Source organism: Megalops cyprinoides, chromosome 6, assembly GCF_013368585.1.
Source record: "Megalops cyprinoides isolate fMegCyp1 chromosome 6, fMegCyp1.pri, whole genome shotgun sequence".
NCBI classification, from domain to species: Eukaryota; Metazoa; Chordata; class Actinopteri; order Elopiformes; family Megalopidae; genus Megalops; species Megalops cyprinoides.
The window spans coordinates 6303894-6322826 of NC_050588.1; the positions used below are offsets into that span (position 1 = coordinate 6303894).

Below are 18933 nucleotides of genomic sequence, written 5' to 3' on the forward strand. Positions count from 1 at the left end.
CTTGTAGTTCAAACGCCTTTTGTAAGACTTCAACTCCCCTATCTTACCCTCTTCTACATGTGCAAATCTCCAACTCTACCCTTTAATCTGACACAGAATTGAATGTCAGAGACACATCAGGCTGCAAGAACAGAAATGAGTTTTCTCTGTCCAGCTGAATCCCTACAAATGCTTTCCAAATGCAGTACTCAACACTAAATGTTCCAAACATTTTCTTCCCGTTTGTGTCTTGCATGCAAGTGTGGTATCTGATGTGATGCCTACTGGTCATCACTGAGTCGGTTCCATTTGTAACCTGTTTAAGCAAGTTAACAAATAAAACACAGAAGAGAAGAAACCGCTCCCAAGCGCTACTTCTGTAGTCCAATCTCTCACAGGTCTACCTGTAGCCTGTCATTAAGCATTTTGATCTAATTCAGAACCCTCCCTACAGTGAGATCAGACCTTGAGAGCCTGAAACAGTACACTTGCACCAGTTGTGATTAACAGATGAAAAATGGAAAAATTGTAAAAAATGGTGAAAAAGTACCTTTACATGAGGAATGATCAAATAAACTGTGGTAGAGTGCTGTGGTAGAGGGGTTTGGCCTGTTTCAACCCCTTTAAAAGTGGAGGTAAATTACTCACAGGCCATGTCAAAATAATCTGAGTGTCATTCAGACAGATTTTGATAATGCATCTCCTGCCCAAGTTGGAGCAAAGAAAACCCTCTCATTTCAAAATTGCATTTTGCTAAATCCCCCCCAATCTGAGTTGCTAAAATTGGCTTACAGTATGAGGTTGGGTTTATTTAAGAGAAAAAGCCTGTGATTAGTTCTTCACAGGTTCAATCTGACTCAAATAGACGTATGACTTCCATACATGACTGTATCCATTGTACCTTTCATCTCTCTACTGTAGTTCTTCATCTTAAACGTTGAGCAATAAATTCAAGTATTGAAGCAATTATTTTTAATATTTTGAAATTCTTGCACAATATCTTACATTTATTTCGATAGCCAATGAACCTCAGATGATGTATAAGTTGTAAACGCGACTAATTCATCACTCAAAGCTAAGGATGTAAAACCAGAGAGGTTACACTGACTGTCCCACTCAGTCCCTCTAGGATGGGGGTATATGCATAAAAGGTCACTGCATTGCTAAACCTGATGGAGACCCAGTGATGGTGTTCAGCAATGCATACATGCATATGGGGAGTTTTTTTCACACTGTTTTGGCATCTGCTGTTTAAAACAGCATTACCAACCCCAATACCCAAATAATCCTGATTTGCATGTCATTAAAATGATTCATTACAGGACATCACCAAATATTTCCATGGCACTACCATGAAAAATGCAATAAGTGTCCATGTTTGATCACAAGCAGGTGGAGGGTGTTAAATAATACCAGGAGAAAAAAAAAAAACTGGGGGCTTGCGGTAGACAGTGTTGACATACGTGTTACTGACTGCTGAATTTCCATGTAATACATTGACAGCAGAAGAAAATGATTATGAGTAAACAGTGATTGCTTATGTGCAATCTTAAGATAATGCCTCCCTTCATGGTTGCCAGCCACTGGCTCCCATTAGCTCTAGAGAAGCATTTAGTATCACTTCTTAATGTAATATCCCTTGGTACAAGAACTTATGTTTCCTTTGACTCCCTTTCACTCTGAAATTGTTACTTGTTATATCATTCTGTTAAATGTATGTATCATGTTACATTTTATTAGATTATCAAAATCACCACGGGCCCCGTCTTGTTGGTCTCCTTTCCGTTCAGGCTAGAACAGAGAACTTATTTTTCTAAACTGATAGTAAGCGATGGCATGTAATGATGTAGCTGAATATCTATTGAGCTGTTGCATGCATACAGCCCAGTGTTTTTAGAACTGCTGTTGTGCTGAGTTCTGTGCTGTGCTGCCCAATGAAAACTATTCTCCAGTCGTTCCTCCTGTACTGCACAGACTCTTCTACTAAATCAAATGCACTTTGTTGCGAGTCTGCTTCCTAAAAAAACTGAAAAAAAACAACAAAAAAAAATGTGAAACAGGCCCAGAATGAATAAATGAATGGATGAAGGAATGAATGAGGGAAAGAAGTAAAACAAGGCAAAGGAGCTCCTAAATGTGTGGCACTTTTCATGAACTTCAACAGCGCTTTTACCTCCACTGCACTACAGCTGCCTTCGATGCTTTGAATTAATGCCTTGGATCTGCACGTGTATCGGAATGCAACCTTCGGTCTCCCCAACAACAGTTCTTCTGCAAGCTCCAACTAAACCTCATTTTCCCTAAACAGACAGCCCTCTTAACATTAGAATTCATTTTGAAATGGTTAATTTCATTTCTGTAAATTTCCTATCAAACATAAGAATAGCTAGGTTGCATATCACCTGTGTATGACATTCTCTACCTCATTCTCCAATTATCTTTATTTACCTATGATATGATAGGAGTAAAACATTGGTTCAGAGAGAGAACATATTCTTTGCAAACATATTTCTGGTACACAGTGGCTCCATTATTCTCTGCAAATGTAAACCAAAATATATTTAGGTCCAGATGAAGATCACTTTCAAATCTCTTTAAAGGGATTTACAATATTTTAGCTGAGCCACCAACATATTAAGCCAATTCCAATAGCTTCACATAAAACAGTTTTTTAAAAGTACATTCCCCTAATGCAATAATAGCTTAAAACTAGCCAATGGTTTTGGTCATGGTTTAAAGAAGATACCACCCTCACACGCATCCTCATATCTGCATGACTCATCCAGACTGGCCTTGATGCACATGAAAAAGATACAAGTACCGAGGACCTCACTCCATCTTTTTCTTAGCTGGAGGAATGAACCATCACAACAGAGGGTTTAATAAAGAGTCAGTAAAGAGAGGCCTCATTCCACAACTGTGTGGCTTCCCTAGACCCTCCCTTTTAAAGCATCTTATCAGAGAGTAAAAGGCTATAACATTTTCAACTGTTGCTCAGGCCCCGCCTACAAAAAAAAAATCCAATCCAATCCCTCAACTCTATCTTATCCCCTCCCCCCCTCCTTCACATCACGCAGTAAGGCTCACGGGGCAGTTGCTGTTTAGTCCTACAGCAAGCAGGCAGTTGAGCCAGCAGCCCCTTCTTCAGGTCCTTGTTCAGGAAGAAGCAGATGATGGGGTTGACCCCGGCCTGGGCGAAGCTCATCCACACGGTGGTGGATAGGTACCGGTGCGGGATGGTGCAGGCCTTGACGAAGACCCGCCAGTAGCAGGCCACGATGTAGGGCGACCAGAGCACCAGGAAAAACAGGGTGATGACGTAGAACATCCTGCCGAGCCGCTTCTCTGCCTTGAACTCCTCCATACCCAGCAGGCGCCGGTTCTGATTGTGCAAGTTCTGCCGGATGCCCAGCAGAGTCGGGGGCATGGGGCCCCGGCCGAATCCCGCGATCCAGTTGGCCGCCGCCTGGCCCGTAGCGCCGGGCCCGTGGAAGGTCCAGTTCTGGCTGATGGCTGGGACCATCTGCACCGGCTTCATCTTGCGATGCTTGTACTCGAAGAGCAGGAGCTTCATGTAGACCACGTGGGTGGCCAGGATCAGCACGGCCAGCATCAGCATGAAGCCCAGCGTGTCGTTGGCCTTGAAGTAGCGGTGCTCGAAGATACACTGGTCCTCCTCCCGGATGAACTTGTAGGTGCCCACGTCGAAGACCGGCGGGAACGCCATGGCGACGGACAGCGTCCAGACCATGCAGACCACCGCCACGCATGTCCAGAAGGTCATGCGCTTGGAGTAGAAGCGGTGGTGGGCGATGGCCATGTAGCGCGTGACGCTGATGCAGAAGAGCATGAAGGCGGCATGGAAGCAGAAGAGCACGGCCATGAAAGCCACCACCTTGCAGCTCAGCACACTGTAGGTCCAGGCCGAGCCGTTCTTGATGGAGACCAGGACGAAGGGGAAGCAGACGGCCGAGCGGATGGTGTCGGCCAGGCAGAGGTCCAGCAGGAAGTAGTAGGGCGCCTTGTGTAGCGTGCGGTCGCGCAGGACGAGCAGGGACACCACCAGGTTGCCAACCAGGCTGATGCAGATGATCAGACCCAGCAGGACCAGCTTGACGTAGGTGGAGACGGCTGAGGACGGGCCCACGCCGGCCATGCCCCCCGCCGCCGACACCGCCGCCAGCGGCCCGCCGGGGCCGTCGCCGCTCTCGCTCCCGTTGGCCATCCCGCGATCTCCGCAGTCGCCTCCTTCTTCCGCCTCTTGGCCGCCGTTGTCCCCCGCCCTCCTCCTCCTCCTCCTCCTCCTCCAGCTACTCTCTTGTCCGTCCTCGTGGTTGCCTGTCTTCCTCCGATCACAAGGAAGAGGGACGCCTCATGCTGCATCGCCCCATGTTTCACTGACCTCCTCTGCCTGCTTGGAGACCCCTGCACCTCCTCCCTCAGTACCTGCGAACATAAACACGATTAGCTTAATGACATGAATGCAATTCATTAGCATTCACTGAAACCAGAGAACAAAAAGGAGGAACCAAGTAAATACATAAAGCTACCGAAAATAAGACAGCCCAAAGTAATAAATTAGTCTATTGCAGAATGCTATTCAAGTTCAAAAAAAAGCTGCTGAAAGGCTTTCTCAACAGCAAATTTCCCAAGAGGCAAAAAACAACAATAAACACTTTTTCAGTAAGGCACTGTAAAAGTAAAGAATAAAAGTCTAGAAGTGACATTGCTGATACACTTTGACCCTGAAACTACTTAAGGCCCTGTAGCAAAGGGCGAGAGCAGTCACCCCACCCAGCCTCAAACCCAGGTCTAAGGGGCACCAACCATGCAACTTTGACCACGACACCAAAGAGCCAGGCTCGTTAGTCTGGCAGTCAGAGGGCATACTCAACCGTAGTGGCGGCACTCTGTCACACTGCCCTCCCCTTTGGGAAGCGCGCCCATGCACTGCACGCACCATGGCGTCCCTCGCGCATTCTCCTGCCGTACTTCTCCCATCCCAGGGTGCCCCACTCACCAGTGCAAAAATAAAAACACCCCTGTACACTGGGAACATTTAGAAATTTGTTTTCAAACCTGGCATTGCTATGCTATGTTCCTTGTTCATATACAATATTACTGTATTATGGAAAAAAATATTTTCTTGCCATGGCTCTTAAGCTTTGACAAAATGCTATATTGTATAACCATTAAAACATGAACAAACTATTCAGCTATTTTTTTGTCCTTTGTTTTGCCCTTTGTGTCTCCATGTTCTGAATTATTAATGTATTCGATGAAGTACCAAAATGATTATTCTTACCACTCATTTTTGGTTGTTGCAATGAATGTTAACATGAAGATAAATAAAAGTAATTATTACAAAATATAATAAATTAATGTATAACATATAAAATAAATAATATAATAAAAATCCACCATCAGAAGAAATGAACTCTTTGGCCCTTGGTTTTAAAATGCGTCTTGAGCGATCGGATCACAAGTGGACAGCCGAGACAGATCGCCGTTTACACCTGCGTCTAACATGTGTCTCAAAGGTGTCCAGCTGACCACTTGTGTTCAGATGTCATTACTGCCTACGTCACCTCGCCCACGCCCGTCTCTGTCTCCAGACAAGCGCCAGATTTTTTTTAGCACGGGCTAGCTAAGAAAACAAAAATGTTTCAAGAACTAATATACATGTACGGGCTATTCCAACTGTTGAGATTGGCAGGACAAAGTCATTTGCGACTTGCAAAAGAGTGCAGGGCAAGATGAAAAAGGACAAACTTTAGAAAAGCATTTTTTCGAGCGTTGGCATGCTGTCACCAAAACAACCACCATGTCCTGCATTGATGACGTATTTTCGTGTTACATTCTTGTCGGGGACGCATCAGGACGCATTAGCATTTACACTACAAAAGATATGTGGTCAAATGCATCCCAGACCACCTCGGCAAGTGATTTGAGTGATCAGATCACAATGCATCTTGGTGGTCGTTTACACTTGTATTTAGCGCTGTCCACTTGCGATCCGATCACCCAAGACACATTTTAAAACCAAGTGTAAACGGGGCCTCTGATTAGCATTATAATGATGTAAAAAATTCTGAGGATAAAATCAATAGGCTTGTTGGAGTCTAGAAATTTCAAGCCTGTATGAGTCTGGAAATGTCAAGCTTGTATGAGTCTGGAAATTTCAATTTCAGTTTCAAGATGCTATTTTATTAGCAAAGCATGGGAGAGACGCACACCTTTCCTATATCATAATAAATGTACCAATTAAACACTCTTGCACACTTTATTTGGAACCACAAAATGCACCCTTCATGGATAATGCATTCTTTCCAACAAGACGTGACTAGATGGCTGAACAAGTCAAGGTAACAGTGTCTGACGTTTTGTCACTGACATGACAACTAGTATTTAAAAAACAACTCCACTGGCAGCATAGACTCTGACCGTACAGACACTGCGGATCAACAGAAAATTTCTTAATGTTGTTATTACTTTAATTCAGCCAGTTAGTATCATTGCTGTTGGTGCAAATTTAATGGATAGCTAATATGTACAAACAAAACCCAGCTAGCCAAATCACACTGTTGTTTTCACTACCTAGATGCAAAAACGCAAAACATTTAACAGGCTTTTATTAAGCCATTTCAGAGGACATCACACTGACCTTTGAAATGACTTAATACCCTGTTTTGTTTATAATGTAAATTTATGTCATGGACACTGCACTTAGCTAGCTAGCCAAGAAGCTACACACTTCAATAAGCAATTACACTATGAGCTACCTGGTCTACTTGGCCCTTATATTTTTAGTTCTTTTTCATGAAGGCAATGGCAGAACCAAGTAAAATGCCTGTAGAGCTTTCAAATGGAAAGGATTTATGCCATTAGCATCAGCCTGCCATTTCTTTTCACCTTATATATTTTGGTTAATCTCTGCACAGAACTGTGATGCCAAAATAATCCACCAGCTCTGCCATGTATTAATCACGGGAAAGGGGGGTTATTCTAGGTTATTCAAATAAGCACTTTTAAGAAAAGTATTCAGTAATCATTGGCATTGAAAAAAGACTCCACTACTGTCTTTGGACAGAAAGGTTTCCTATTACCAGAAGATCTGAACAGGCAAATCACAAATATAAGACCTGCAAAGAAAAACAATTATCACTGCAGAAAAGAAATAAAAGTTCAAACTCGCAAAGCCGCTTATATGTACACACATAAAATGATAATTTAGAAAACTAGTGCCACAACTATGAAAGTCAATGCAAACTACCAGACACTGTAGCTCGAGGTTGCCATTACTCATGCTATTCATATCATCATGTCCGCAAAACTAAAGGAATAGCAAAACTAGAAAAACTAAAGACTAATAATTAAGAGATCTCAGTGGATCTCAGCAATTACACTATGAGCTACTATGAGATCCGACACAAAACTGGTGACCTTCCAGAGGTTTTTCCAGCAGGGACAGGGGTGGATAGGTCAGCCAGGGTCCCCTTGTTGTCGACACCCTGAGACTCGTGTGGGCATCTATGAATTACCATGAGATGGATGCACCTATCCTTCAATGGCATTAGCCTCCTGGTGCAGCTGGGACTTGTAGTGTGAACATTAGTCACAGACGGCATTTGTGTGTATCTGAAGACTGCATGCGCCTCAGCTTGCGCTCTTGTGTGGGTTCAGCAGTTGTTATTGCAGTGGAGCTGAAATGCATAACTGGCAGCTATTAAAGTTGGGTGAAAAAGGGGGAAAATGCAAAAATATAACAAAAAACTACTAAATTACTTATATTGGCTATACACTCCATGTCATGCCTACAACTGCAATTCAAACTGTGTAAGACTTCAAACCCTATGTTCCCTCAAGATCACTGTGCCCTGCGGCTACAGGGAAATTGACTATCCCAACCTGACGGGGTCACTCTTTTCGGACACAGTCCCTGTCTGTACTTGTCCCTCAGTGGTGGAATGTACTCCCCACGGAAGTTAGGACAACGGAACCACTGGGCATCTTCCGACACAGGCTGATGACCCGCCTCTTCAGACTGCATCTCGGCCCCACATCAATCCCCTCCCCCTAAACCCTAACTAACTCTATACTAACACTGATTCTGTGTTCTAGGGACTGTTGTATTGTAGTATACTTGGCTTCTGTTAGACTGTACAAGTTAACTTGTGGTAGGGCTTAAATAGTGTTAAGCTCACACTCACTGGTCTGGGAGTGTTGTTAGCCTGGTCTGACACTGTTGCATGTTTAAATTGGACGGATACACTTATGTTCTATTGTGATGGAAGTCACTCTGGATAAGAGCGTCTGCTAAATGCATGTAATGTAATGTAATGTAATGTAATGGCCCTGAGAAAAGTTTACAAATGGAATGTCCAAAGTTGAAAAACAAAAGCTATACATTAATTTTTCTCTGAAATGCAGAAAACACCTGATTCAAAATGTGAGCCTCTTCAGTGCACTTTTGACTCTAAATAAATGCAAAATGTCTACACTCATGTCATGTGTTCACTGTCATTGTTTGCTAAACTGGTACATAACCTACATATTGGCTATTTCTAAAGCAAGCAAGAAGAGTTCTACTTGGCTGTAATTCCTTTTTTTGTTTTTGTCATATTAAACTGTTATCAACATAGGATTGACACTGTTGATATTTGTCATGAGAGCTGGTATTGATGACAATATGGATTTTATCATGGCAGCCCCAGGGAGATCAAATGTTTTACATTGGACTGGACTTCCTGTTTAATGGTGTCTAAACAGGGGTGTAAGAGATTGGGAACAGCCAAATAATCTGTTTGCTATGTAGGTCTCCTGTGGATCTACTGAATATGTCTTAGAAAAGGACAGTAGTGTCAAAGAAATTGCTGATAATGTCACATTAAGTTTAAAGGCAAACATAATATTATAACATGGGAACATGGATACAGAAATTGACAGAGAACTGACAAATACTATGGAAGGTTACAATTCTACATGCAAAAATGTTGCAAAAAAGGAAGTTGTAGTAGAATTACAGAACGCTGTTATAATACTTCTCCTGTCCGCAGAAGAACAAGGCCTCATTCAGAATGTTACATTTAGTTTTGGTCACCAGATTATGAAAAAGATAGAGTAGCAAGACCAGTCCCAGGTCTGAAAGAGATGATTTAAGAAGGGAGATGCACAGCACTTAATCTCTTTAGTCTCAGAAAAAGCAGGCTGAGGGAGGGATCTGATTGAAGTTTCAAAAATGTTAAACAGGATTAGAAGGTTCACGGCAGAGGCAATTTCACGCTCTGCTCTGTGAACAGAACCTGAGGATACAGGTGAACACCACCAGAAAACAGTTCATTTCACTCTGACACGAGACGAAACCTTCTTCACATGGACCTTTCTTATCTTCTTATAATTCCTTATGTTCTTGCATTACCGTTCCGATTGATTTCATATACATACATACAAGAGAGGGAGACAGGGGTGCAAAAAAGTATAAATTCATACCTGTGTTTGGGAGCAAATTATAAAAATTAAAAAAACAGGCTGTCATTCTAAAGAAAAATCTAGCACATCAGAGGAAAATCAGACCTATCTTGTAGTAAATCAAGTATACTAAATATTACAGTGGCCATTGCTCAATAGACAGCCATCATGCATGTCACATAAGGCTTTTTGGCCTCTTACCTTTTAACAGAAACTAAAATAACACCCAGGAAAAACAACCGAAAAAGCACTTGAAACAGCTCTGTGTCAATGTCAGACTACCACAATTCAATCAGTTTCCTCTTTTAAAAAAAAATCAGTGAAAAAACATGTCTCCCATAAGCATCTGGTGTAACACGCTGAGGAAAACCTTGCCTTTCCCTTCTCTTTTTTTCTGCGCAAATGAGATCAGCTGTTTTCTCCACATGCTACAAGGCATGCCAGCTCCTGTCACAGTAATTACCTCGCCTGTTGCTAAGCTACAACACCTTACATCCTTTCTGCGTGTATGCGTGTGGGTGTCTGAGAGCATGCACGGGTGTATATGAGGCAAAAACCGAGGCAGAGAGGGGAGGATGAGAGGAGCGAGGGCACAAATCAATCGTGAGCTGTTGAGGGCATTATCATTGCAAAAATTTCATAAAGATCAAGCCCCCCCCCCCCTCCTCTCCCCCCCGTCAAATGGTACATCCCAGCTGGAGTTGGGTGAATCACAGGAAGAACAAGCCTACGGGGTTGTGGTTTCAGATCCAAGGGATAGGAGCAGTGGACATGATGTGGGGGTGGACTCTGCATAGTGTCCATTCATCAAGGCAATTAACCCTATGAAGGAAGAAACTGGTAAACAGGTCTACCAAGACAGGGAAGCTGTAGGTGATGGCCACAGCGCAACATAGGCCAACCGAAAAGAAAAGAGAGGAGGCCTTTTGTTTCAGAGCTTGCCGTGCTATTATGTTATGTCACAGTCATTACAGCTGTTTGTTGCTTAGCTACAGAGGCCTGAATTGTGCTATGTTTATATATGTATGCATGTACCGGAAGAAAAATACATCTTTGTGTTATTATTGTGACAAAAAGCAGAAAGGTTTGATGAATTGCACTACTATAAATATGGGCAAACACAAGTGTGTTTAATTGTAACATGTTTCATTATATCATGAATGTAACATATAGTAACATGAACTGATCCAAGCACTTCAAACTTTGGTAAGGTGGATATATATAGAAAAGAAGAATAGAACAGCAAAGAACATGGTAGCAGGAAGTTAACAGAAAGCCACTTTGTTGTGTGTGAATGTTTTCTTGCACAGTCACATTCAAGATGGCTACAGAGGTGGTTCCCAACATAATTTATCTCTGGCCGCAAATTCAGTCTTATCAGAGCATAGCAGTCAATAAGCTACCAATGATTGACAGATCCAGCTAATCACAACAAACAGTTTTTATATAAAATATTAGTTAAACATAATGAAACCCATGAATAACTGACAGGAAACAGTTTTTCATCATTTAGTCTGGCCTATTTCAGAATGTTCTTTGTGGACCCCTCTTGAGGCTGAAAAAAATGCTCATGGGCACATCTTTGTGGACCACTGGTCTAGAGCAAGAGCTGTCACTCATGGAGGAACAGAGCCTCAACCCACGCTATTCTGGTGTCACACTCCTTGTCTGTAATGAGATCATCTATTCAAACAAATTAACGTTCATTGCAAAGTCTCTGCATCCAACCATGGTCAAGTCTCTGCATCCAACCGTGTTAACTGCTAATGTTACACATATATCACCAAACCTCTATAGAATTCTTAATATTTTAAATCATATACCTATATGTAAATGGTATATATCTTATCTATTATGAAAACATTGTTATTATTAAGATTAAATTATTTTATTCCCCTGGTTTCAGCAAGTAAGAAATGAGACAGAATACACAGGAGGTATAAGACAGGTTAGCAATTATTTTAACAAGATAGGAGGTCAATATACAAATTATGCCATGTGTAAATATCTTGCTATCTGGAAGACGCCATTATGTCTGTTGAGCTGGAACAAGGCCATATTTCTTTGTTCAGGTTTGGGGTGGTTTGGAATGGTCGTTGTTGTCCCACTAACCTGTGTCAGCTCAACCCATAGCATACCTGGTGCCGGCCCACTTGAAAATGAGCTGTGGGAGGAACCAGCAAACCTTGTTCCCACTGTCCGTGTTAAAAACATGAAGGAGAGAAAGGATCACAACACTATCACTGATCACAGCAAACAACCAGAGGCAGATGGAGAAAAAAAATAAAACAAAGTCCAGGCAGGCTTCTCAATATGGGCAGATGGCAGTATTTGTGTGGCGTCCACTGTTAAAGATCTAGATTCTTTTATCGCAGTGGAAAAGCCTGTCCCAGCTTTGGGTCCAGCTCATGTTAGCTGGGTTCTTCAAAGGGTCTGGCCTCCCAAGGTATGAACCTGTACACTCCTTATTTAGACCAAAGCAAATGCCCTCAGCACAAAAACAGATGCATTATGGTGCTGACGAGGGCTAATCTGAAGAGACTGGTTAGTCATGGGAATATCATGAGAAGGTGTGCTGAATGTAATGTGTCAACACAGAGTGATACCACATCAAGCTGCCGTGTCTTAACCATCATGGTCGATCGCGTTAGTGTCCACACAGTTGGATACAACAGAACAGATACAGATTTTCTGTCCCAAGCTCTCTCATGACTTCTTGTCAGGAAAAGAATTCACACAAACAATTAGTATGATTGTTTGCAGAAATTGACACTTTTTGGATATTCATGAAGAAAGGGGCAATTATTATGAGTAAAAAATACACACAGAATTGTTTATAAAAGTTCTCATGGTGCTAGGCTTCCACAGAGCAATTAAATATCAAGTCCAGAGCATAAATTTTACTGAATTCTTCAGCTTCATGCAAAGATAAGCAGAGTCCCTTATTAGAAAGAGCTAGGGTGTGCAGTTTGGCCTGATACATGGTTGATCCATATATTCCTCGAAATGACACTGTGTTATACACAGAAAGAGACTTTAATCTTATTCAAACAGCATGCAAGGCAGTGTGAGATACAGCAGACTGCTATGAAATATGTATGGTTTAGCTGCTTCATATATGTACTTAGTAATATTTGCAATCGCCAGATAACTATAATTGTGATCTTGGTTAGAACATCAGCTTTGGGGTTTATTCTGAGAACATAACAGGGACGTGAAAGAATATTTGATTGTTTGAACATGTGACCAAAATATCACTAATTGCCTTCTTGGATCACAGTTCAAATACGTAATTAACGTTAAAATGACGAAAAATGCACCTGTATTCATTCTCATCAATATTAATAAAGGGCAGCCTAAAAACCCTGCATAAAATGACACAACTCATTGATATTGATAATTTTCCTGTTTGAAAGTATGTGGATGCAGATCTGTTTGCAGTCATTGTTGAGTCATTGTTTATACAGACAGAACTGGAGTTTTTATACAGTGCTTGGGGTAAAAACAAAGTTCAATTATTCAAATATTCTATCCTGGGATCCATAGAATATTCAAATATCAAATTAATCAAAATGCCCATACAAATGGATTCTGTGAGTGCAAATGTGGGCAATGCCAGTCTTTAAGCCCTGCTACTGTACATGTAGTGTTTTATAATTGCTGAATTCAACTTAAAAGTCATGACGCCCCTCTGTCAGTGGTATCAATTTAGCAGACTCTGTACACTTTGCATTTTAAGGTTTGTCCCTGCCATTGCTGAATGAAGGGTTTAATCACTAGAATTCCTTACAGCTTAAATAAGGGACTGGAACTCCTTAGCCAAATGAGGAAGGAATGCAGAGTACATAGTCTCCCTGGTGATAAACTATCTCTAGAAACACCTTGTTTAGAGTGGATAGAATCATCAATCACAGTCTACTGAAAGCTACAGTGGACTTTGGAAACACTAATTAAATGGCCCCCTGTCAAAACAGGATATGCAATAAACACATATGGCAATCTGCATACATGTACTGAATGAGGGACAACTCCAACAGCAAGGCTTTCTGACATGCAAGACAAGACCTGTTTTTTTTCTGTGTGAAATAACTGAGAAACTTAAACATGTAATGTAGAATATGTAATGTAGACAAGAGGACATCTAAGATGTGTCAATGTTATATACCACATTAAACTATATGTTTACATTTACATTTATTTATTTAGCAGACGCTTTTATCCAAAGCGACATGCATACAGTAAGTATAGCGACAGTACGGGGACAGGATGCAATTTTTTCATTTTTTCATGCAAAAGTTTCATCATAATTATTCTATAATTATTCTACATAATTATACAGAATAATCATTATAATTAAAATTAAATATTACAATCAAAATTAAAAGATACTCCACTTATAAGTCATAAAAACATCTTTTAATGGGGTTCTTCAAGAAGTATGCCAATTGTGGGATGTCAAGCATTTCAAAACAGAGATATGCATATGAGGAAGAATGGTACAAGTATTGTGTTTCAGGGCCCAAATTATTTTCCGGCCTATTTTTACACAAACACGTTGTATATATCTGCAAACATGCACAAAGGTTTACTTCAACCCAGAGAACACTGTTTTCTATTGCTTAAATCAGATATGACTGATACTGGGCGTGCATGTGCATTGTTGTGTTTTGAAAAAACACGACACACTAAACCATTTATGGGATTTGATGCCACAGATTTGAGTGCAGAGATTATCAGATTGAATTCATCAAGCTTTGGAGATCATAGTGCATGTCTGTAATGATAAACATATGTATTGTTATCTTTACCTGGTTATCACTGTTCTCTGTCTTTCTGGGAAAATCTTAAGTTACTTTTATTGAACATTTCCTTCCTTCTTTTCTTTATCCTGCTATGTTCGCATCAAGCCATTATTAAAAAACAATAATATATTATTGTTTCACTGCATTAAAACACAAGGGACATCCAATTATTTTCCCTTCTTTTCCCTTTTCTGTTATTTACCTCATAAGAGACTCTGGAAAAGGGTAAGTAGCAAAAATAAGAAGATCAAGAAATGCTGTCTATAACAGACCTGAGAGGTCACACTTGTAATAACTGGATGAAGTCTCTGGTGTCTTGTTCATATGTTCATTCTCTTTAGTAGGAGATGTGTGATTGAGCTGTGAACTAGTACACATGCCTAACCTCTGCTGTCTCCAGTTTAAGTGGCCAGAACTTAAACTTAAACATTCCAGTAGATGCTGCTGTCCAAAACAAATCTAGAATAATGTATTTCTCATATGTTCATATTTGGTGAATGTAAGTACCTGTGGATATATTGTGAAGATACAATCTGTACTGTATACTATACTATATTGTGAAGATACAAAAATATTTTCCCGTTTTATTGTATTCTTATGTGTGTGTGTGTGTGTGTGTGTGTGTGTGTGTGTGTGTGTTTTCAGGGATCTGGCTTTCAAACAGTTACGGTTCTTGCAATAGTTCAGCTTTTTCACACAGATCTCACTTTGGTCAGTTTTGATGCATGGGAGTGTGTGGGTGCAAGTGTGTATAGCTGTACAGGCACTGGATAATTGGTTAAATTCTTAATTGACTGGGTTGAAAAAAGTGGGTCAAACAAGTAGAAGAAAGGGAGCTGGGACAGAACTAAGAAGGGGCTGTTTGTGGCTATCTCTTGGTTTTTAACCTTTTTTGTTTTTGTTCTGAAGATTTTAATCCCTTTTAGGATGCCTGTTTTAACCTCTCCTATTTATGTGTAGTAAATTCAGTCTTTTCTCAACAGCACCATTCCTGGGTTTTTAAAAGAAAACCATTTTTAACTCGAAAGTATTTTTATCAGCTTCTTCACATATATAAAGCAGAAACAACAACTCAGCTAGGTAGCTAGACAGTGCTTCATTGCTGGGTAGCTAGCTTTCTGGCTAAGGAGTTAAATTTCGATTAAATGTGCTCATTTACTTTAACTTCCGTTGAGGAATAATAAGCTATGATAGCTGGTCTGCTAAGTAGATAATATAGATATGTGATATAGAAAATATTCTGAGTAAATTATCTGAAAGCTAAATTATCATCTCCTGACTACCAATGGCAGCAATGCAGTAGGATTTTAATAAGGTAATTTAACAAAATTAGCCAGTATTGAGCACATAAGTGATGCAGATGTTAGAACACATACTTGCTCATTCCTGGTTAAAAGCTGTTACCTTCTATATGGCAGTGTGGGTTACTCTTGTACCTTAGGTTAGATTTGCTGTGCCCAAACATTGTTTTGTGGTTCAACTAAGAATTACACACTCTGAAATGGTTCCTTCAGTATAATCAATCCAAGGTGCACCTGCCATTTAACCCAACCTGTTTATTGCAGGAGGCTAATGGGGACCTATAGTTTGACCAGTTTCATTATTTAGATTTAGACAACACACACGTCAGCACTAGCTTCCTAGGCACCATTCCACATCAAAGTGCTGATATCACTTGCAATGGTACGTATAGTAGAATATGACATAGGTTAGGTATGTTACAGGCATCTGCCGCTTTGAAAGAAACAAGGTTTAATTGTGCCTGCACTTTAGGTTCTCTCCATAGATGGAAATATATTGACAGGTGGACAGAGGAACTGATGCACGGCCATTTAACGTAGAGTGGATTCATCTCGACGTGCTCAGTCAGGTAAACTGTATACTGCTGTTATGTCCTGCTATCAAAACAAAAAAAAAATCCAAATGTAGGTTGCTCAAAAGCACAGCTATTAAGTAACATTGAAATTAAGATGAACACAATGCAAAATTATGATTCTCCGAGAAAGCACCACAGTCTAGTCCTTGTGCAGTAGGTATATTATACTAATACTATATTAATCCTCCATAAATGCACTAGATACAAATGGATAGCCAATATTTCATGAAATTTGTATGACAGGGTTAGTGTTTAGCAAGCTGTGAGATTTTTTTCTTTTTTGTAACCTGGTAAAGGAACAGAAACCATCTACAATGAGGCATGAATTTATCTAATCTTAAATGAATACAGTAGGTACATCTTGACAGCTAATGTTAAAAAAAAATCTTTATGACAGGTTTGGTGTTAAGAAAGCTGTGAGATTTGTTTCTGGTACCCTGGTAAAAGAATAGATGCCACCTGTTTTAATACTACACCACCCACACCAATTTCTGTGCAGAGCCAGGGCCCTGTTGGGCCCAGTCATCATTACACACCATCTTTCAGGCTGGCTTTGGTCTAAACCAACAGATTAACGTTTCTTTTCATACAGCTAATGGGTGCTGGTGTAAAGCATTGCCTTTAGTTTAAAAATGAATGTCTCAGCGATGGGACTGTTATGAAATGAGCATGTGTCACGGGGTAAACTTGGGTCACTCCAGTGTAGGTTAAGACTGTAAGAAAAACCGATTAAAAAGACCTTACCCTGGATTGAGGACTTGCCCTCAAATATTAGATAGCAACGCAAGTATGGCACGGTGAAAATTAATACGACAATCTGTATCAGTGAAAGAACGAAAAAATCATTTGAGGTGGTAAAATACACAGACAAGCTAATATTAGCGAAGATACGTACACAGGCTGCGTTTTATTCAAAGACAGTGCTTTCATAATACGCACAGCCGGCAAGTCTATAAGGCAATACGGCCCCTTTTTGTGGCGCTCTGTGGAGCCTGGCGCTGTATTTTCGTGTGTAGGCCGGAACCGATACCTTCCGAACCTGACGGCTTTATGAACACCCGAGGAGCTGCGGGTTGTGTAGGAAAGGGGGAGGGGGAATGGCCATCGTGAGTAACCGGGCAGGAACAGCAACAGTCGACTACCGCTGCTGTTCACGGGAGGGGGCGACGCGGAATCCATCAACCAAACAAGTCTGAATCACATCCACGTCTTTTTCGTCAAGTACAGTCATGACAACAAGATTATAGTAGGAATACACGCAACCACGATGCTATATTTGCGAATAACTTTATATGTTTTTTTCTTGGTTTGCTTTACAGACGGGATAGAGATTAGGCACATAAAGGGGCAGCAAGAGAATCGCACAAATATTCTGTACATATACAGATGGATATGCCATCTGTCATCTTTATCTGACGACCTGTGTCTCTGCATTACTGTGTGAACACCTTCGGTTTTACACCAGACAAGAGGCAGATGCTACTGCTGATAATATTTCACCATGACGGCAAAGCTAGGGCTGTGTCTCCAAGGAAATCGTGTGTAAATCCATCGGAGTCTTTCAGCCAGCAGCATCTTGGCGAAAAGATGGTCAGCTTTCTATAAATAAATAAATAAATAAAGCAACAGACCCTCCAATCTATACATGCAAAATACAGGCTGAATTAAAGACTTCAAATTGCAGTGTGTATGTGCGCACACACACACACACACACACACACACACATATATATATATATATATATATATATATATATATATATATATATGACACATACACACGGGTATGCGTTATCTTCAGGAAACATGAGAAATTATGTACACACCTGTAAAAGACTCATAGGATTGTCGTGGTTTCAAATGAAATCACTGGGAAAAATATTCGAAGAGAATGTCATACGAATGTTAAACAACATCTTACCTGGTTCTCTTGCGCTTTGTGGTCGAGACAAAGGCTGCGAATTCAGATCCAGGCCGTTTCAGTGGCTTGATGCAGTTAATAAAATTATATAAATTATATGAATAAAAAAGCATCTATTCTTGATCATTTGCAACGCAGTGGCAAAGCACATGGTCAGTAAAATACCACAAACATGTAATGTCTTGACGTCCTTTCTAAGGAAAAAATGCGATGAATAAGGGAATACGGTAAACAAGTCTCTCGCCTTATTGTCAATTATGTCCAGACAAATCTTTAAAAATGGACCGAACCTAGAGGAGAAAACGTATATTTAATAATCATGACACTTTTGATTATGTACCTTGTAGATCTTTTCATTTAAGAACCTATAAATAAACACAGGTTTTAATGAACAAAAAAGAGCGTTTCCTCTTTTTTCGTGTGCATGTCATGTCTTCGGAATTTCCATAAAGCCCAGCTTTCTATCCGACGGTGGGAGCTACAATAGCCTAAACCAAATCAATAAAGCAGGATCAAAATCACCGATTTAAATACTGTTGATTTTAGGTACGTATTATTATTCATTTAGAGTGGATGCCAACACCTGAGCCACATTATTACAAAATTAATCTACCTGGAAAAAATAATCAAAAGAAAAGCGCAGGAATATTCGAATCCGGGTTTTCTTGAATCGTCGCCTGAAGCCTTTGACGCATGCATTGGTTTTTTAAAGATATAATCCACTCCATTTGTGCTCACAAGCAGGGAATCTTCGGCTCCCTTTACATCTTCGAATGAATCCAGTTGTATTTGCGTGCTCAGTACTGGCATCCTATGTGAAGATATGTACACAGTGCCTGTATAGGCACCCTGTGTACTTTAACAGCCCACGCCTGATTCTCCGTGGT

The 18933-nt window shown here is 40.6% G+C and overlaps 1 protein-coding gene across 1 annotated transcript; it reads right to left on the bottom strand.

Annotated features, from left to right (window-relative positions):
• Positions 1-2602: 2602 nt before the first annotated feature.
• Positions 2603-18250, bottom strand: LOC118779378 (probable G-protein coupled receptor 173). Its single transcript, XM_036531450.1, has 2 exons — positions 18047-18250; positions 2603-4425 (listed from the first exon to the last, which is right to left on the bottom strand). The coding sequence occupies exon 2, from the start codon at positions 4202-4204 to the stop codon at positions 3044-3046; it is 1161 nt and encodes a 386-aa protein (XP_036387343.1). The 5' UTR covers positions 4205-4425; positions 18047-18250; the 3' UTR covers positions 2603-3043.
• Positions 18251-18933: the final 683 nt, after the last annotated feature.

What these genes read in the sequence shown, in the direction of transcription:
- LOC118779378 (XM_036531450.1), bottom strand. Translation starts at nt 4,204, where the DNA reads ATGGCCAACGGGAGCGAGAGCGGCGACGGCCCCGGCGGGCCGCTGGCG.